General features: G+C 55.3%; 1 protein-coding gene across 1 annotated transcript in view; it reads left to right on the forward strand.

Moving 5' to 3' along the window:
- The first annotated feature begins 3,981 nt into the window (after positions 1-3,981).
- The window catches only part of LOC146839492 (keratin, type I cytoskeletal 19-like), a 33,793-nt gene continuing 20,821 nt past the window's right edge, over positions 3,982-16,953 (forward strand). The window contains exons 1-2 of the mRNA XM_085651533.1: positions 3,982-4,916; positions 16,585-16,667. Of these exons, the coding sequence (XP_085507659.1) occupies positions 4,443-4,916; positions 16,585-16,667 (557 nt within the window). The 5' untranslated portion in view covers positions 3,982-4,442. The remainder of the gene's footprint in view (positions 4,917-16,584; positions 16,668-16,953) is intronic.

A 16,953-nucleotide genomic window follows, 5' to 3' on the forward strand; every position in this document is an offset into this window, starting at 1 on the left:
GCAGGAACCGGGGAGATGGGCCACCCTGGCCTACGCCAGCAAGGCACATACTGCAACTGAACAGAGGTACTCTTAGATTGAACGCGAAGCACTAGCCATCCGATGGGGCTGCCGGCACTTCCACCTGTACGTCTGCGGGCACCCTTTCACAGTAGTGACAGACCACCAACCATTGGTGCCCCTGTTCAAGGGGACAGCGCCCCACCCCCCCCCCGAGGATCGAAAGGTGGGCCATTGGGTTACAACAATACCAGATGGAGGTGACATATCGGCCAGGTGCGAAAAACCCGGCGGACTTTCTGTCGCGACACCCGGAAAGTGAGGTGACATCCCCGATCGGGAAGGAAGAGGAAGATGAAACCGAAGCACACATCGACCTTCTGGCCGCTCTGACCTGCCCTCGGGTACTAACAATTCAGGAGATCATACAAGCCGGGGAGCACGACGCCGTGTTGGCAAGGACACGGGGAGCTCTTCAAAAAGGGTCATGGGCTGATTTCCTACACACCGCCAATTCGTGGGCAGACGAGGAGAAGAAGGATTTGCAGCAGATTTGGCGAGTGCGGAATGAACTAAGTATGACCCGCGATGGCGTCGTCCTGCGGAGATCCAAGATCGTCATGCCGGCCGCACTGCGCCATCAAGCCACGCTCATTGCTCACAACGGCCATCAAGGGACGGAGAAGATGAAGACCAGAATGAGGGCGAAGATATGGTTCCCGGGGCTGGATGGCATGGTGGACGATGTGGTAAGAAGCTGCTCCGCGTGCCAGGTGACGAGCGGCCCTGAGCCTCCGGCCCCCATCGTGACAGAAGAACCGGGAAGGCACCCATGGGACAAGATTAGTATAGATTTTGGAAGCCTCCCAAACGGAAAAGTGTCGCTGGTGGTTATTGACAGCTTCTCGAAATATCCCGTGGTGGAAGTTCTACCGTCCACAGCCTTCATGTTTGTGGGACCAGCGCTGGAAAAAATATTCACCATGTTTGGGCGTCCCTCGGAGCTGAAGAGCGACAACGGGCCACCCTTCCACGGTCACGAATTCAGGGAGTTCCTCCAGCACCAGGGAATACAACACCGGCGAATCACCCCTCAGTGGCCACAAGCCAACGGAGAGGTGGAACGGTTCATGAGGACCCTGAATAAAGTGATTCGAATAGCCGGCGTGAAGCAACTAGACCCCGAAAGGGAGATTCAGCGATTCCTGGGAGAGTACCGGAACACGCCCCACTGCTCCACCAAACAAGCCCCGTGGTCTCTCATGCTCAAAGGCACCCGCCGCGATGGGCTACCCACAGCCCCTGGGTGGGCGCCCCCACCGTTCGAAGCGGAGCAAGCCTTTCAACGACGGGCACACCGAAACCGGCAGGTGAGCCGGGCCAGAGGCAGTCGAGACCGCGACATCAGACCAGGGGACAGCGTCCTCGTGAAGGATCGAAGGCCGGGAGGAAAATTCAAACCCCGATATGAACCAGGTAGTTGGACAGTGGCACAGAGGCGGGGTACCATGATCACAGCGGAAAGAGGGGTGGAGTCGACCACCAGGAACATCTCGTGGTTCAAACGCATTCCGGAGGCCACTGACCGCGGCCGGGGGGGGCTGAACGGAGGGGAGGAAGAGATCTCAACCCCAGAGCTGGAACCTGGACTGACGCCCAGCGGAGCCAGCAGCGCCCCAGAGCAGAGCCATCAGGCCCCGGCGGAAAGTGAAGCCCCGAACAGCCACCCAACCAGCTCCGGCACTCGTGCCACCGCAAGGTATGGTCTGAGAGAGAATCCCACGCCAAGCAGCCGCCTTAAAGACTTTGCCTGCCAAGCAAGTGAGTGACTGTTATGGACTTCCGTTTATTTTGTTATCCAAGTTGGGGAGGGATGTTGCAGTTAGCGCTCTAGCGTTAGACGCTAGAGCGCAAGAGGATACTACGCAATGCGTATGCCACGAACGTGGCGTACGCCGATGTATAAATTAAAGGGGCGCGGCCTGATGAGTCAGTCCGCGCTGAGACCAAGACACGTAGTGTGGTGTCCTTCTTTGCGGCTGCGAGCGTGCGCAGCGAGGGCCTCCAGCAGCGCCAGCGGCCCCCACAACACTAGGCACTAAATATATTTTCACCTTTGATTCCTTGTTCTCTTAAAATGACAAAACTCATTAAGAACAGTCTGCGGTTGCCACGACGAGAAATCATGGAACTTTTGTGATAAAAGTGCACGTGCATAGTTACACTGAACCCTCCCCTTTTCCGAGACTGCGTTTCCATGGATACGGTGGCCATCATGTTCAATTCGAAACATTTGCTTCTAAATCACGCTCCTGTCCGTTTCATGGCAGAGCCATTAAAATGTCGTTCCTCTCCCATGACACAAAATAGAACTGCAGCCCTCTCCATGAGCTGCACATTTCATGCTGTGACCGACACAGGCTGCTACAGAGAGGAAAAGACAAACGCGCCCTTCTGGATATGTGAATCAGCATTCCAGGGCGCGCGCTGACATCGATTATCGAGTGCACATTGTTTCGCTGCATTGACCCAGGCCAAGGTGAGCAAGGCCTCGATAACAGACTGAAGGGGGCTCTGCACGGGACGAGGGCTGGCACCATCGACTGGCATGAACCGTGCTGGCAGACTCGGCATTAACACATAGGGCGGATGTGCTGAAAATCTATAAAGAATGGTTTAGCAGGAGTGGGGGGCCTTTGGAAAGCAAGGGGCTCTGGGAATAGGGACCCCTCTCCCCCCCTTCTGCAGGACTGTCAGGATCAGAGCCGGACTGGCCGTAGCGTCACCGGCCAATCCCCCGGGGGGGGGGGGGGGGGGGCAGCCGAGTACTATGCCAGGGCCAGTTTTGGTTCCCAGTCCTGCCCTGGTCAGGATTGCAGGTTTGCTCGGGTATGACATGAACATGTTTGCAGTGAGCTTAAGGGTGGCCTTAAATGAATTAATAGTGACTATTGTCATGACTTATGGGAGACACTTTCCCGCAAACTGAGCGAAGGAACTGGGTCTTAGTTTCACGATTACAGAAACTGCATCATTCCCACGATGGCTACGGCTCCTCCACTGGCACCAGACGTGCCCTCCTTGCTGTACTCCTCAGCTGTTATCTCCATCACGCAACTCAGGTACTTTCTTTCACGTCTGTTTCTTGCACACTCTTCCGACCCTGCAATCCATGCATCTGATAATCTCCCCCCCCCCCCCCCCCCCCAGGTTGGTCCTCTGTCCTCTCAGACATTCCTGCATCCAGCTCTCCTGAGGTGTTCTCCCCTCTCCATCCCTCTCAGTGGTTTCAGTAAAGTGTCTCCTACGCCCTTACATCGATCACAGGTATTATCTGCAGCGCTCAAGTACCCTTTGCCCCTGTAAGGCACTTTACTCCATTTTTTTTTCCTAAGAACCTCTCCCTACCTCTGTAACTCTTCCTATGAAATATATTTATTCATGCCATAACTACACTTTCGCAATTGCCTTATTAAACCTTCTAGCTTTCCCAAATGTGCTTGAAAATGTGCTATTTGCTCACTCTTTTCCCCAAAATGTCTAGGGGAAGAACGCCCCCAAACACCCCTTATAAAACTTGGACTCGCTCGTTACAGGTCACTCATAAACTTTTACGCCTCACTGCTTTCAAATGTCACCAGCCGCCACTGCTTGCCACACCTCAGCCTTCACATGCAAAACACTGCCGACTGCAGCAGTCACACCCGAGCTGGCCCGGTGCCCGCATCGCATAGTGTAACTTTGCTGGGTGGACCCCACGGAGGAGCCACGGGGGGGGGGGGGGGCTTTCACTGGGGCGATAGGTGATTTCTCACAGTAGACGCACCTCCCCGCGGCTGCCAGGTAAAGGCGAAGCAGGGCCTATTGTGTGCAACCACAGCTCGTCTATTGTATCAAGGAATGCCACCGCCTTCAAACCTGGCTCTACCCCCCTCTGCCACCCCCCCCCCCCCCCTCCCGTCAGCCACCCACAATGAATCACTCTTGGTCTGCAGCAGGTAAAGGCGAAGCAGGACCTATTGTATCCAGGAATCCCACCGCCTTCAAGCCTGGTGTACCCCCACCTCCACCGCCCCCCTCCCGTCAGCCCCCCACAATGAATCACTCTTCGTCTGCTGCTAGGTAAAGGCGAAGCAGGGCCTATTGTATCCAGGAATCCCACCTCTTTGTCTGCAGCGAGGAAGGAAAAAAACACGAGCTTTCATACCAGCGGGCCAATGAGAAATACCTCAGAAAGTTGGCATGGACGAGGGGGCCGGTTTCATTGCACGAGTGTTTCCATGCCCTCCACACCCTCTGTCGCGGGGATAAAAGGCGGGAGCGGGCTGGGACGGGCTGCACTCCTCCCGCTCTCAGACCAGTCACGGTTGCACCGCTACTGCGCTCCAGGCCGAGCAGTCTTGGGTTTCTGACTTCCCGCCCTTTTATCAGCCTCGTCCGCCATGTCGTCGAGCTACAGCTACAGGCAGAGCACCAGCTCCCTCAGGGGGCCACGCGTGGTCGCCTTCAAGGCCCCAAGTGTCCATGGTGGCTATGGGGGGCAGGGGGTGTCTGTCTCCTCCGCTAGGCTTGTCTCCTCGGGGTATGGGGGTAGTAGTTATGGTGGGGGATTCGGTGGCGGTGTTGGTGGTGGTTATGGTGGGGGATTCGGCGGCGGTGTTGGTGGGGGATATGGAAGCGGTGGTGGTTTCGGTGCCGTCAATGCTGCCGCAGGAGGCATCTTGGGGGGCAGCGAGAAGGAGACCATGCAGAACCTCAACGACCGTCTGGGAAACTACCTGGATAGGGTGCGCTCGCTGGAGGCCGCCAACAGCGACCTGGAGCTGAAGATCCGCGAGTGGTACGAGAAGCAAGGCCCAAGCCCAACCCGTGACTACAGCCACTACTACAAGACCATCGAAGACCTGCGGGACAAGGTAGGGAGCCAGCTGCTGGGTGATAGGGCTCAGAGCACCGGCCAGACCTGCGGGACAAGGTAGGGAGCCAGCTGCTGGGTGATAGGGCTCAGAGCACCGGCCAGACCTGCGGGACAAGGTGAGGAGCCAGCTGCTGGGTGATAGGGTTCAGAGCACCACCCAGACCTGCGGGGCAAGGTAGCGAGCCAGCTGCTGGGTGGTAGGGATCAGAGCACCGGCCAGACCTGCGGGACAAGGTAGGGAGCCAGCTGCTGGGTGGTAGAGCTCAGGGCACCGCCCAGACCTGCGGGACAAGGTAGGGAGCCAGCTGCCGGGTGGTAGAGCTCAGGGCACCGCCCAGACCTGCGGGACAAGGTGAGGAGCCAGCTGCTGGGTGGTAGAGCTCAGGGCACCGCCCAGACCTGCGGGACAAGGTAGGGAGCCAGCTGCCGGGTGGTAGAGCTCAGAGCACCGACCAGACCTGCGGGACAAGGTAGGGAGCCAGCTGCTGGGTGGTAGGGATCAGAGCACCGACCAGACCTGCGGGACAAGGTAGGGAGCCAGCTGCTGGGTGGTAGGGATCAGAGCACCGGCGAGACCTGCGGGACAAGGTAGGGAGCCAACTGCTGGGTGGTAAGGGCACCGGCCAGACCTGCGGGACAAGGTAGGAAGCCAGCTGCTGGGTGGTAGAGCTCAGGTCACCGCCCAGACCTGCAGGACAAGGTAGGGAGCCAGCTGCCGGGTGGTAGAGCTCAGGGCACCGCCCAGACCTGCGGGACAAGGTGAGGAGCCAGCTGCTGGGTGGTAGAGCTCAGGGCACCGCCCAGACCTGCGGGACAAGGTAGGGAGCCAGCTGCCGGGTGGTAGAGCTCAGAGCACCGACCAGACCTGCGGGACAAGGTAGGGAGCCAGCTGCTGGGTGGTAGGTATCAGAGCACCGACCAGACCTGCGGGACAAGGTAGGGAGCCAGCTGCTGGGTGGTAGGGATCAGAGAACCGTCCAGACCTGCGGGACAAGGTAGGGAGCCAGCTGCTGGGTGGTAGAGCTCAGGGCACCGCCCAGACCTGCGGGACAAGGTAGGGAGCCAGCTGCTGGGTGGTAGAGCTCAGGGCACCACCCAGACCTGTGGGACAAGGTAGGGAGCCAGCTGCTGGGTGGTAGAGCTCAGGGCACCGCCCAGACCTGCGGGACAAGGTAGGGAGCCAGCTGCTGGGTGGTAGGGCTCAGAGCACCGACCAGACCTGCGGGATAAGGTAGGGAGCCAGCTGCTGGGTGGTAGGGCTCAGAGCACCGCCCAGACCTGCGGGACAAGGTAGGGAGCCAGCTGCTGGGTGGTAGAGCTCAGAGCACCGCCCAGACCTGCGGGACAAGGTAGGGAGCCAGCTGCTGGGTGGTAGAGCTCAGAGCACCGACCAGACCTGCGGGACAAGGTAGGGAACCAGCTGCTGGGTGGTAGGGCTCAGAGCACCGGCCAGACCTGCGGGACAAGGTGAGGCTCCAGCTGCTGGGTGGTAGGGCTCAGAGCACCGCCCAGACATGCGGGACAAGGTAGGGAGCCAGCGGCTGGGTGGTAGGGCTCAGAGCACCGGCCAGACCTGCGGTACAAGGTGAGGCGCCAGCTGCTGGGTGGTAGGGCTCAGAGCACCGCCCAGACCTGCGGGACAAGGTAGGGAGCCAGCTGCTGGGTGGTAGAGCTCAGGGCACCGCCCAGACCTGCGGGACAAGGTAGGGAGCCAGCTGCTGGGTGGTAGGTCTCAGAGCACCACCCAGACCTGCGGGACAAGGTGGGGAGCCAGCTGCTGGGTGGTAGAGCTCAGAGCACCGCCCAGACCTGCGGGACAAGGTAGGGAGCCGGCTACTGGGTGGTAGGGCTCAGAGCACCGCCCAGACCTGCGGGACAAGGTGGGGAGCCGGCTGCTGTGTGGTAGAGCTCAGAGCACCGCCCAGACCTGCGGGACAAGGTAGGGAGCCGGCTGCTGGGTGGTAGGGCTCAGAGCACCACCCAGACCTGCGGGACAAGGTAGGGAGCCAGCTGCTGGGTGATAGGGCTCAGAGCACCACCCAGACTTGCGGGACAAGGTAGGAGCCAGCTGCTGGGTGATAGGGCTCAGAGCACAGCCCAGACCTGCGGGACAAGGTGAGGAGCCAGCTGCTGGGCGATAGGGTTCAGAGCACCACCCAGACCTGCGGGACAAGGTAGGGAGCCAGCTGCTGGGTGATAGGGCTCAGAGCACCGGCCAGACCTGCGGGACAAGGTAGGGAGCCAGCTTCTGGGTGATAGGGCTCAGAGCACCGGCCAGACCTGCGGGACAAGGTAGGGAGCCAGCTGCTGGGTGATAGGGCTCAGAGCACCGGCCAGACCTGTGGGACAAGGTAGGGAGCCAGCTGCTGGGTGATAGGGCTCAGAGCACCGGCCAGACCTGCGGGACAAGGTAGGGAGCCAGCTGCTGGGTGGTAGAGCTCAGAGCACCGCCCAGACCTGCGGGACAAGGTAGGGAGCCAGCTGCCGGGTGGTAGAGCTCAGAGCACCGCCCAGACCTGCGGGACAAGGTAGGGAGCCAGCTGCCGGGTGGTAGGGCTCAGAAACCGCCCAGACCTGCGGGACAAGGTGAGGAGCCAGCTGCTGGGTGGTAGGGCTCAGAGCACCGGCCAGACCTGTGGGACAAGGTGAGGAGCCAGCTGCTGGGTGGTAGGGCTCAGAGCACCGCCCAGACCTGCGAGACAAGGTAGGGAGCCAGCTGCTGGGGGGAAGGGCTCAGAGCACTGCCCATACCTGCGGGACAAAGTAGGGAGTCATCTGCTGGGTGGTAGGGCTCAAAGCACCGCCCAGACCTGCGGGACAAGGTAGGGAGCCAGCTGCCGGGTGGTAGGGCTCAGAGCACCGCCCAGACCTGCGGGACAAGGTGAGGAGCCGGTTGCTGGGTGGTAGAGCTCAGAGCACCGCCCAGACCTGCGGGACAAGGTAGGGAGCCAGCTGCTGGGTGGTAGAGCTCAGAGCACTGCCCAGACCTGCGGGACAAGGTAGGGAGCCATCTGCTGGGTGGTAGGGCTCAGAGCACCGCCCAGACCTGCGGGACAAGGTAGGGAGCCAGCTTCCGGGTGGTAGGGCTCAGAGCACCACCCAGACCTGTGGGACAAGGTAGGGAGCCAGCTGCTGGGTGGTGGAGCTCAGAGCACCGCCCAGACCTGCGGGACAAGGTAGGGAGCCAGCTGCTGGGTGGTAGGGCTCAGAGCACCGCCAAGACCTGTGGGACAAGGTGAGGAGCCAGCTGCTGGGTGGTAGAGCTCAGAGCACCACCCAGACCTGCGGGACAAGGTAGGGAGCCAGCTTCTGGGTGGTAGAGCGCAGGGCACCGCCCAGACCTGCGGGACAAGGTGAGGAGCCAGCTGCTGGGTGGTAGAGCTCAGGGCACCGCCCAGACCTGCGGGACAAGGTAGGGAACCAGCTGCTGGGTGGTAGGGCTCAGAGCACCACCCAGACCTGCGGGACAAGGTAGGGAGCCAGCTGCTGGGTGGTAGGGCTCAGAGCACCGCCCGGGCAGCCGCTATGCCCGCACACAAGAGGTGGCATCCCTCAATGCTTTCTTCTGTATTCTTTTGTGTCCAGGGTAATCCCAGCCCTTCAGACCGTCATGACTACAGTTCATTCCCATTATAGTGCGCTGGTGTAACTAGTTCAATGGTAGCAAACCTAGACGGCCATAGCAAAAATGCGTTTGTTTCCCATATGAAAGCTGAGGACTGAAACCAGTGTCCCTGGTCACATTGCATAAGGTTGTCACCTTAATTACCTACGACCTGTAGTGAATGCCATAAACGTCCCTTGACCCTGTCACCAGGCAGGTCGCCCCCCTCGCCACCACACAGCCCCTCCTGTGGGCCCTGAGCCCGCGGCCGTCGCTCGCATTGGTTAGGAACTTTATTCCGCTGTCATAGGCCTTCCAGTGTCAATCTAATGCATTCTGAGGGTTGTAATCGTGGCTGATTTCAACTACAGTAACTGAGTGAACAATAATGTACAAAAGGCAAGCCCTGGCCTGGAACTGGTGAACCTGCTGGCATAAGGCATCTGGCAACCTTCCACCCCGCCCTCCAATGTGCCCCCACCCTTTTGGGTAAATCCTCCCTCCATTCTGCAGTACTGCAAAGCTCCGTACCTGGTGTGCTTTTCATGTCCCTCACATACATGTATATATACATATATGCTTATCTACTCCTTTTTTACCGATTGGTGAAGTTGTCATCACTTGTTAATTCGACGAGGCCGGAAGTGGTACCTGAGTAAACTCGGCGCTCCACGCAGGCGAAGGATTTGCTCCAAAATATCTTCTTTTTCTTTGTGTCGTGTCCAATGCCTCCAGCCAGTCTTGACGTTTCATCAACAGCCCCTGGCATGCTGGGATTTTTGAACCCATGCTCCCCATGTTAAATATCAAAACGACATGTCCTCGAGTGACACATGCTGTTGGCTGACAGGCCGGGCGTGGCTGGTGGTGTCACGCGTGACGCGGAAAACCTCGGCACCTATTTGCAAGTAGTGTTGTCAGCTGCTGCCCATCTCCCATAGAGCGCCTGGTGATGGTTCCGAAGTTTGTAAACAGGTAGTGCGCAGGCGCAGAAGAGCTCAGCGGACAGGTACCTTCCGGCCGCCGCCTCCTGCCCCAGGGGAGGGCGGCTTCTCGGCTCGGCGGCCTCGCGTTACCGTTAGCTGCGCACCTGTCCTCGCCGCTCAGGTACAGCTAAGGTCTTTCCTGGCAGCTATGACGTTCCAAGGCTATAAAGCGCCCCGAAGCTGCGCCGCATGAAAAGTCCCTTTACAACGAGAGGAACGACGGTACACCTGCCGCAGCCCCTTTCCATCCATCAGCAGTTCCGTCTGTATTTTTTTCGATTCTGTAGTTTTAGTGCTCTTTATTGCTGTAAAAATTCACATTTCTGGCTTCAAAATGCAAGAAGAAAAAACAGAAGGGGCTAAGCTACTCGCACATGGTACTGTGAAACGTGAGCGCTCCAACCGCCTCTAGGCGCTTGACAGGACACACGGTGTGACTTTAGTCCGCTAGAATGCTGCCGTTTGAGAGTCTGCAATTTAGGCCTGACCGGTGGAGTTATGTACAGGCTCCTTACAGTGCTTCGAGGCCTCAAACGTGTTTCTAGGCACTGACTGCTACCACAGTGCACTCTGAGAACTCCGCTCATTCCTGCCTGTCTGCCTGTTTCCTTTGGTTTTTGGAGCCTGTTCAAGTCGTAACAATATGAATTTCTGTTTTTCCCTCCTCCTTGAACTACACAGTTTAACTTGGCAAGCAAACAGAGGGCCTTATTGGGGCATGGGGCTGTTGCCAGTTTGACGGCAGCCTGGCAAGTGCCAAGAATCCATTGTACTTATTCCAAAAGGGAGTTCATGTAAATATTAATCTAAGCGAAAGAAACCTTAACGCTGGACAAAAATGAATTCATTTGATAGACTTTGTTATTTTATACGTGGAGTGGGGGAGGGAGGCAATGCCACTTTTCGAGTGCCACATGGGCCCCATATATTTCTTTTAACACCCTGCAAATGAGTGTCACTCTTACTTATAAACTATATTAATAAATAGCAGTTAAAGTATGCCAAACACAAAACGTACAAGCCTGCTCTACATAGCCTCAACCTTTGCCTGGTCTCGCCGTGTACTCTTGTCCCCCCATTTTCCACCAGAGCTGCTTACTGTGCCAATGACACGACACTGACTTTCGGGCAGTCCAACATTTTTTAAGCAAACATCTCAAAATATGCCCAGACCTATAGGCACATCCTTGGCGCGCCTAAGGCAAGCCCGTCCATGCCCGTCAGCGTCCCAGATGCGGCCAGCGCCAGCCTCGCTGCCCGGAAGCTCTTGGGGGCCGAGCTCAGAAGGAGCTATTCGGGAGCCACATTACAAGCTTTGGATGTTACCGCACGCTGCCATTCTTATAACTGGGACGTGGCTGACGTAGCGATAGCCGCTTGCTCAGCGTGTGGCTACAAACTGGGGCGGGGTCGTGCTTCTCTGGTCAATAAGGTTAGTTTACCTGATCAGCGGGCCAAGGACCTCTCTATTCTGGCAGCCATGGTCAATGCCCGCTCACTTAGGAAACACTATGCGGATGTATTTGACCTCCTGGAGGACGACTCCCCAGATATGCTGTTCCTAACGGAGACTTGGCTTGATGCCACTTCAGATCCCATCGTCCCTTTTGCCATCCCAGCGGGTGATAAGATCTCTAGAGCCGACCGTCCGGTGGGGAGAGGTGGCGGTGTGGCCATTATATATAAAAACATATGGGAACTTCGATTGGGGGACACTACGGCTTGGGGAGGTTGTGAGGTGCTCCTTGATCTATAGGCCCCCTTGCCCGGCGGGATCATTTCTGCAGACTTGTGGGGACGCTATTGTCTCTAGGGCGGTAAGATTCTTCCACTACATGATTTTGGGCTATTTCAATGTCCACCTTGATCGACCAGACACCAAGGAGGTGATCGACCTGTTGGATATATTACATCTGGCACAACTCAACCAGCATGTCAGCCTTCCCACTCATCAGGCCGGCCATATATTGGACCTGATCTGTACTCATTTCCCTATTGCTCTAAGGGATCCTTGCCCGGTGTCCTTGTCAGATCACTTTATATCCTATTTTTCCTGGAATGTATCCAATGTAGAGACATTGGCGCGTTCTTACCAGAAGCCAGCTTTTGGGAAAATTGATTCACTGGAATCTAGACAGGCTTTGGAACCTTCTAGGCCCATCCTGTCAGGGGAACTTGAGCAGTGTTTGTCGGGGTTTTCTGTCTGGGTGTCTCTTGCGGCTGATTCCGTGGCCTCCCTTCGGCCTGCCAGGTCGGCTAGAGAATCGCCCTCTAAACCTTGGTTTAACTCGGCGCTTAAAGCTGCAAAGCATGATTGTAAGATTCTTGAGCGGGCCTGGCGCAGGAGCGATTATTGCCATGCAGCCAAGCGGAAGCTCAGAGCCATGCAAAAAGCATATTATGAAGCCATTGCATTGGCTAAAGGGCAATTCTTTGCAGCTCGTATCGAATCTGCCAGTAACAACTCCAAAGAAATGTTTGCCATAGTGCAGAGCTTCACGTCTCCGCTGGCCCAATCGAGTGTGACTCCATCTTCACCTGCCTAGTGTAACACGCTCTCCTGCTTCTTTAGGGATCAGGCTATCCAGGCAACATTTCCTTCTGGCGATGGCAACAGTGAGGGTTCTTTGGCAGTGCATCTCGTTGCTTCCGCCCGCTCTCTGTCAGCATTTAGATCAGTTGACCCCTCGGAATCTCTTAAAATTCTCATGGGGCTTAAGTCTGGCGCGCCTTCGGACTCATGTTCGGCCAGGCTTTTGGCAGCAGTGGCGGAGAGTGTGAACACAGAAGTGAACTCTATTATCAATATGTCTCTCCAGACAGCTGTTGTCCCTCAGGGTTGAAAGCAGGCGAAGATCTTGCCACTCCTTAAAAAACCTTCTCTGGATCCCCTCAATCCAGGGAACTACCGGCCTATCTCCCTCCTCCCGGCTATAGCCAAGGTATGTGAGAAGGTGGACAATAAACAGCTCACAGAGTATGTGGAAAGAGGGGCAGTCCTGCACCCAGCTCAATCAGGGTTTCGAGCCTCTCACAGCACTGAGACTGTCTTAGTAGAGGTGTCGGAGGCCATTCGGGAGTGCCTTGACGCCGGCGGGAGAGCGGAATTAATTTTGCTGGATCTCTCGGCAGCGTTCGATACGGTCCCACATGCACTTCTTTTGGCCCGACTAGCAGGGATTGGTGTGTCGGGAGCCGTCTGGGGTTGGCTCAGGTCTTTTTTGGAGGAGCGTGTTGAGCAGATTTGGTTCCCTCTGTTCTCCTCCTCCTCTCAGTTGGTTACTACCGGAGTCCCGCAGGGCTCCTCCCTTAGCCCTCTCCTCTTTAATATCTATGTCACTCCATTGATATATCTGGCAGAGGAGCTTGGGGCAAAGGTTATGGCCTATGCGTACAATACCCAGCTGCTCTTTACCTGGATAAAGTCACAGACTCTGTTTCAGTGGCGCAACAGTGCTCAGCCTCCATTTTTAAATGGTTGGTGGACGCACAGCTAAAGTGCAATGAACAGAAGTCCGAGATCTTCCTATTTGGTAAATTCCCCTCTAATTTCCGAGAGCAGCTGTGGCCGCCTGACTCTCCACTGCCCTCAACCACTGGAAAGTCCGTAAAAAACCTGGGTGTATGGTTCGATGAGAGTCTCTCTTTCTCGACACATATTAAGAAATTGGCCGGCTGCTGTTTCGGCCTTCTTAAGACTCTCAGGAACTTTTTCCCGCTTCTTCTGCAGGCGGCGAGAGAAACAGTTTCGCGTGCTCTGATTTTGTCATGACCAGATTACGCCAATGCCCTCTATGCTGGCATTCCTGGCTACCTGCTGAAAAGACTACAGGTGGTTCAGAATATGGCGGCCAGTCTGCAATTGGGCATTTCGGCGAGGATCAGCATGCACCATCAATTGCGTTCCCTTCACTGGCTCCCTGTGGTGGACAGAGTTAAATTTAAGTCTTTGGTTCTGGCCCATCGTGCTCTCCACGGGTGTGGCCCCCTCTATCTTCAGAGACGCTTCTCCTTCTATGTCCCTTTGCGAGCTCTTCGATCTATGTCCCTTCGCTCTGCCCAGGACCATCGTTTCAAGTATAAGAGGCTAGGGGGCAACTCTTTTGCTGTGAAGGCCAGCGTGGCCTGGAATGCCCTCCCCCTTGCCATGCGATCTATCCAGGACCCAGTTGTGTTCAAAAGGAAATTGAAGACTCACTTCTTTGCTTGATAGTCTCTCTCATTACCCCTTTGGCATCGCGCCGGGACACTCATGAGTATCCAAGCGCGTTATGGATGTAACATAACATAGTGTGCAATAAGAAACTACAAATCCCAGCATGCTTTGCATTGAAGCACATACCAAAGGCTGAAAGTCCCACTCTAGATTTAGGGTGAGGCGACACCTTAATGGTTTCATCGACTGCTTTGGAAGATGCTGCTTTTCTGTGCACGAAGCAACACATTTTGACCCACAAGCATTCAGCTCTACATCCAGTGACACTTACCCACCACCAGCATACACAGTGCAACAACAAAGGCGCATCCAAACTGGACCCATGTCATGTCTGACTCTTTCAATAAGTCCTTTTTTATTTATTAACCAGATTGCACTCTGGGACTTGTAGTTTTAGTTTGAGCACTGTAAGTATGTAATGAATAGTTCCACAGGGCGAAGTGTCGCTGCCTAAATTGGACTGGCTGAGGGGTAACCCGTGGAATAGGGCCGGTAGGCGGCGCGGCAAAATTAGACAAAGCTGGATGTGGTGTAGGTTTTTAGAGTGCTTAAACAGGCAGAGTTGTCCGACCCGGCCTCTATCAGCAGCCAATCACCGTGTACTTAAGAGGAGAGCTGCCTTTGTGCCCGTGCGTGGGTTTCCTTCGCGGTTCCCCTGTGTGCACTTGTGGGCGCGCCCTGAGTACACAGAACCTGGCAAACATCCCAAATCCAAGCTTTTGTCTGCCTCCCCACTCCCTCTCCTGCCTCGCTCTGCTGTCCTCCGATCTGATTGGCTCACTTTCTCCCGGCGGTCTCGTTATGATCACAAGGGTCATTGTTTCCTTAAAAATTAAAAAAAAATCTATAGAAACGTAGCAAGCAAATCTTTGATGATCTGCCTGTTGAGCTGAGCAGAGCAGAGCAGATCGGGCAGGTTGGGTGGGTAAGAAGCAGCCCAGCCCAGCCCTCTTCCTCAGAGGAGATCCGGGGCAATGAATGAATGAAGGGCAGGATGTGCGCGAGGCGGACCTGCACGTGAAGGGACTGGGGTGTCCACGATGACGGCGAGACTCATGAATGAATGAAGGGCAGGATGTGCGCGAGGCGGACCTGCACGTGAAGGGACTGGGGTGTCCCCGATGACGGCGAGACTCATGAATGAATGAAGGGCAGGATGTGCGCGAGGCGGACCTGCACGTGAAGGGACTGGGGTGTCCACGATGACGGCGAGACTCATGAATGAATGAAGGGCAGGATGTGCGCGAGGCGGACCTGCAGCTGAAGGGGCTGGGGTGTCCACGATGAATGTGAGACTCATGAATGAATGACATCCTCAGCATATTTTGGCCTTTTGCTGTATTTTACCACAACCACTAGGTGGAGCCCTAGGACTTGACTTTTCCTATTGTCTGCATCCAGATATAATGTACACACTTTCCTATGCAGTCTGTCCCAGCCCTACAGAGGAATTTTAGAGACTACCATTTTAGTAAATTCTCCCAGTTACTGTACTCAACGGGCATGAGATATATCTATTGAGGCTTACAAACTGGTAAACCAGCTCTGTGAACTAAGAATGAGGCACACTCTCCTACAAGTAGTTCAGACCACTAATGCATGCGAAGCGTCTGAAATAGGAATTCCAATGCAATCTTGGCATTCATAGACTCCAGAGTATGTCAATGTGAGGCACACTCGTCTGTAGAGATACCTGATTTCTTGACAGGCCTGTGAGGATCAGTAGTGGATAATCAAACACATTTCAAAACTTGTACCTTTGAAAGGGCGGTAGGGCTGGGGAACTCTCAGTCACATCAGACAACTGATAGGGCGAGGGCAAAGCCGGTCACGTGTCCGGCTTGAAGTCAGGTAGGCTTTGAGCAAGAGTCCGTCCCTGGACCAGCCCTGTAGAAGATCAGCGAGCCTGAGTCTGTGTCAGTCCCGGTATCTCTGCAAGGCCCAAGCACACTCCAGGCAATAGCATTGGTAGGTCAATAGGCCTTGGGGGAGTCAGTCTTGTTACGCCAGGGCCACAGTGAGCCTAGGTTTTAAAGCCGGGAAGAGTGGGTAGCATGGCACAAAAGCAGCATGCCAAGCTGCCAATGAACAGACTCCAGAAGATCTCTTCAAAGGATATGAAGATTCGGGTTGGCGTCACTGGCATAATTCTCTCTAGCATTGGCGCTCAGAATTAAAGCAAAATTACGCGTAATATGCGTAATTAGCTGAGAAGCAAAATACAGTATTTAGCTGTCTTTTCTTAGTTGTAAATGCACCCTGGCATCCAAATTGGGCCCTTGGATGCATTTTGTGCTTAGAAAATAGCAGTAAATGCTGCAGGACACACACAGCAGTAGCCTAAAGCCGCCTGCTCTCTCTAAGATCATTGTTCATGTCCTCTTACAGTAGGATTTTTGACCCAAATTACTCTTAATCACTCAAGCTGGCATAATCGCATCAATGTGCATCACAAGAGTAATGCTTAGATACTAAAGTTTCTCTGGCATTTAAAAGAGTTCGCTCCGTCCTGGCCCCATGAAGATATCCCTGACGGCCAGGCACATTGGGAGGGTGCTACAGGCAGCGGGCACTGTTGGGCGGGCAGTGGGCACAAATGCTCTTGTATAGGGATGTATCAGTAGGCCCAAATGTTCCCACTCGCCTGGAAGGGATTCACTTCACTTTGGATACTATAGAAAAACATCCGACATGCACAGTAAAAGTATTAATTCATGCATTTTTTGAGATCCATAAGGTTCTGTTCATGCTAACGAGGGGTAGTTGGCAGAGATGCCTATTGCGAACGGACCCTCTTTTTTACTCCTCTGCTGTCCAGCTCTTGACGCTTAAGGTTTCGTATCATTTGTTTCTTTACTAGATCTACAATGCCACCATTGACAACTCCAAGGTGGTTTTGCAGGTGGACAACGCCCGCCTGGCAGCAGATGACTTCCGAAGCAAGTGAGTATTTACCACCTCTTGGCCAGCAAGCACAGGTATGACATTAAAGGTCATCTGGGTGAAGCCTTCAACCCATGTAGTCTCATTAGATAATTCAAGGTGGGGTGGGCATTCGGACCCTCACATTGACATGCATGAGAATCGACACAACACGTGTCCCTAGTAAGACGTGTACCCAGCATGGTTTCTTGAAGGCTTTTCTGATTGAAATCTTGCACCTTCGAGCTATGGGGCAAAGGATCTTAGTTGGAAAGGTTTTGTTTGGCCGCCATGTCGTTGTTTTCCA

The sequence above is a fragment of the Triturus cristatus genome, chromosome 4_1 (genome assembly GCF_964204655.1).
Source record: "Triturus cristatus chromosome 4_1, aTriCri1.1, whole genome shotgun sequence".
NCBI classification, from domain to species: Eukaryota; Metazoa; Chordata; class Amphibia; order Caudata; family Salamandridae; genus Triturus; species Triturus cristatus.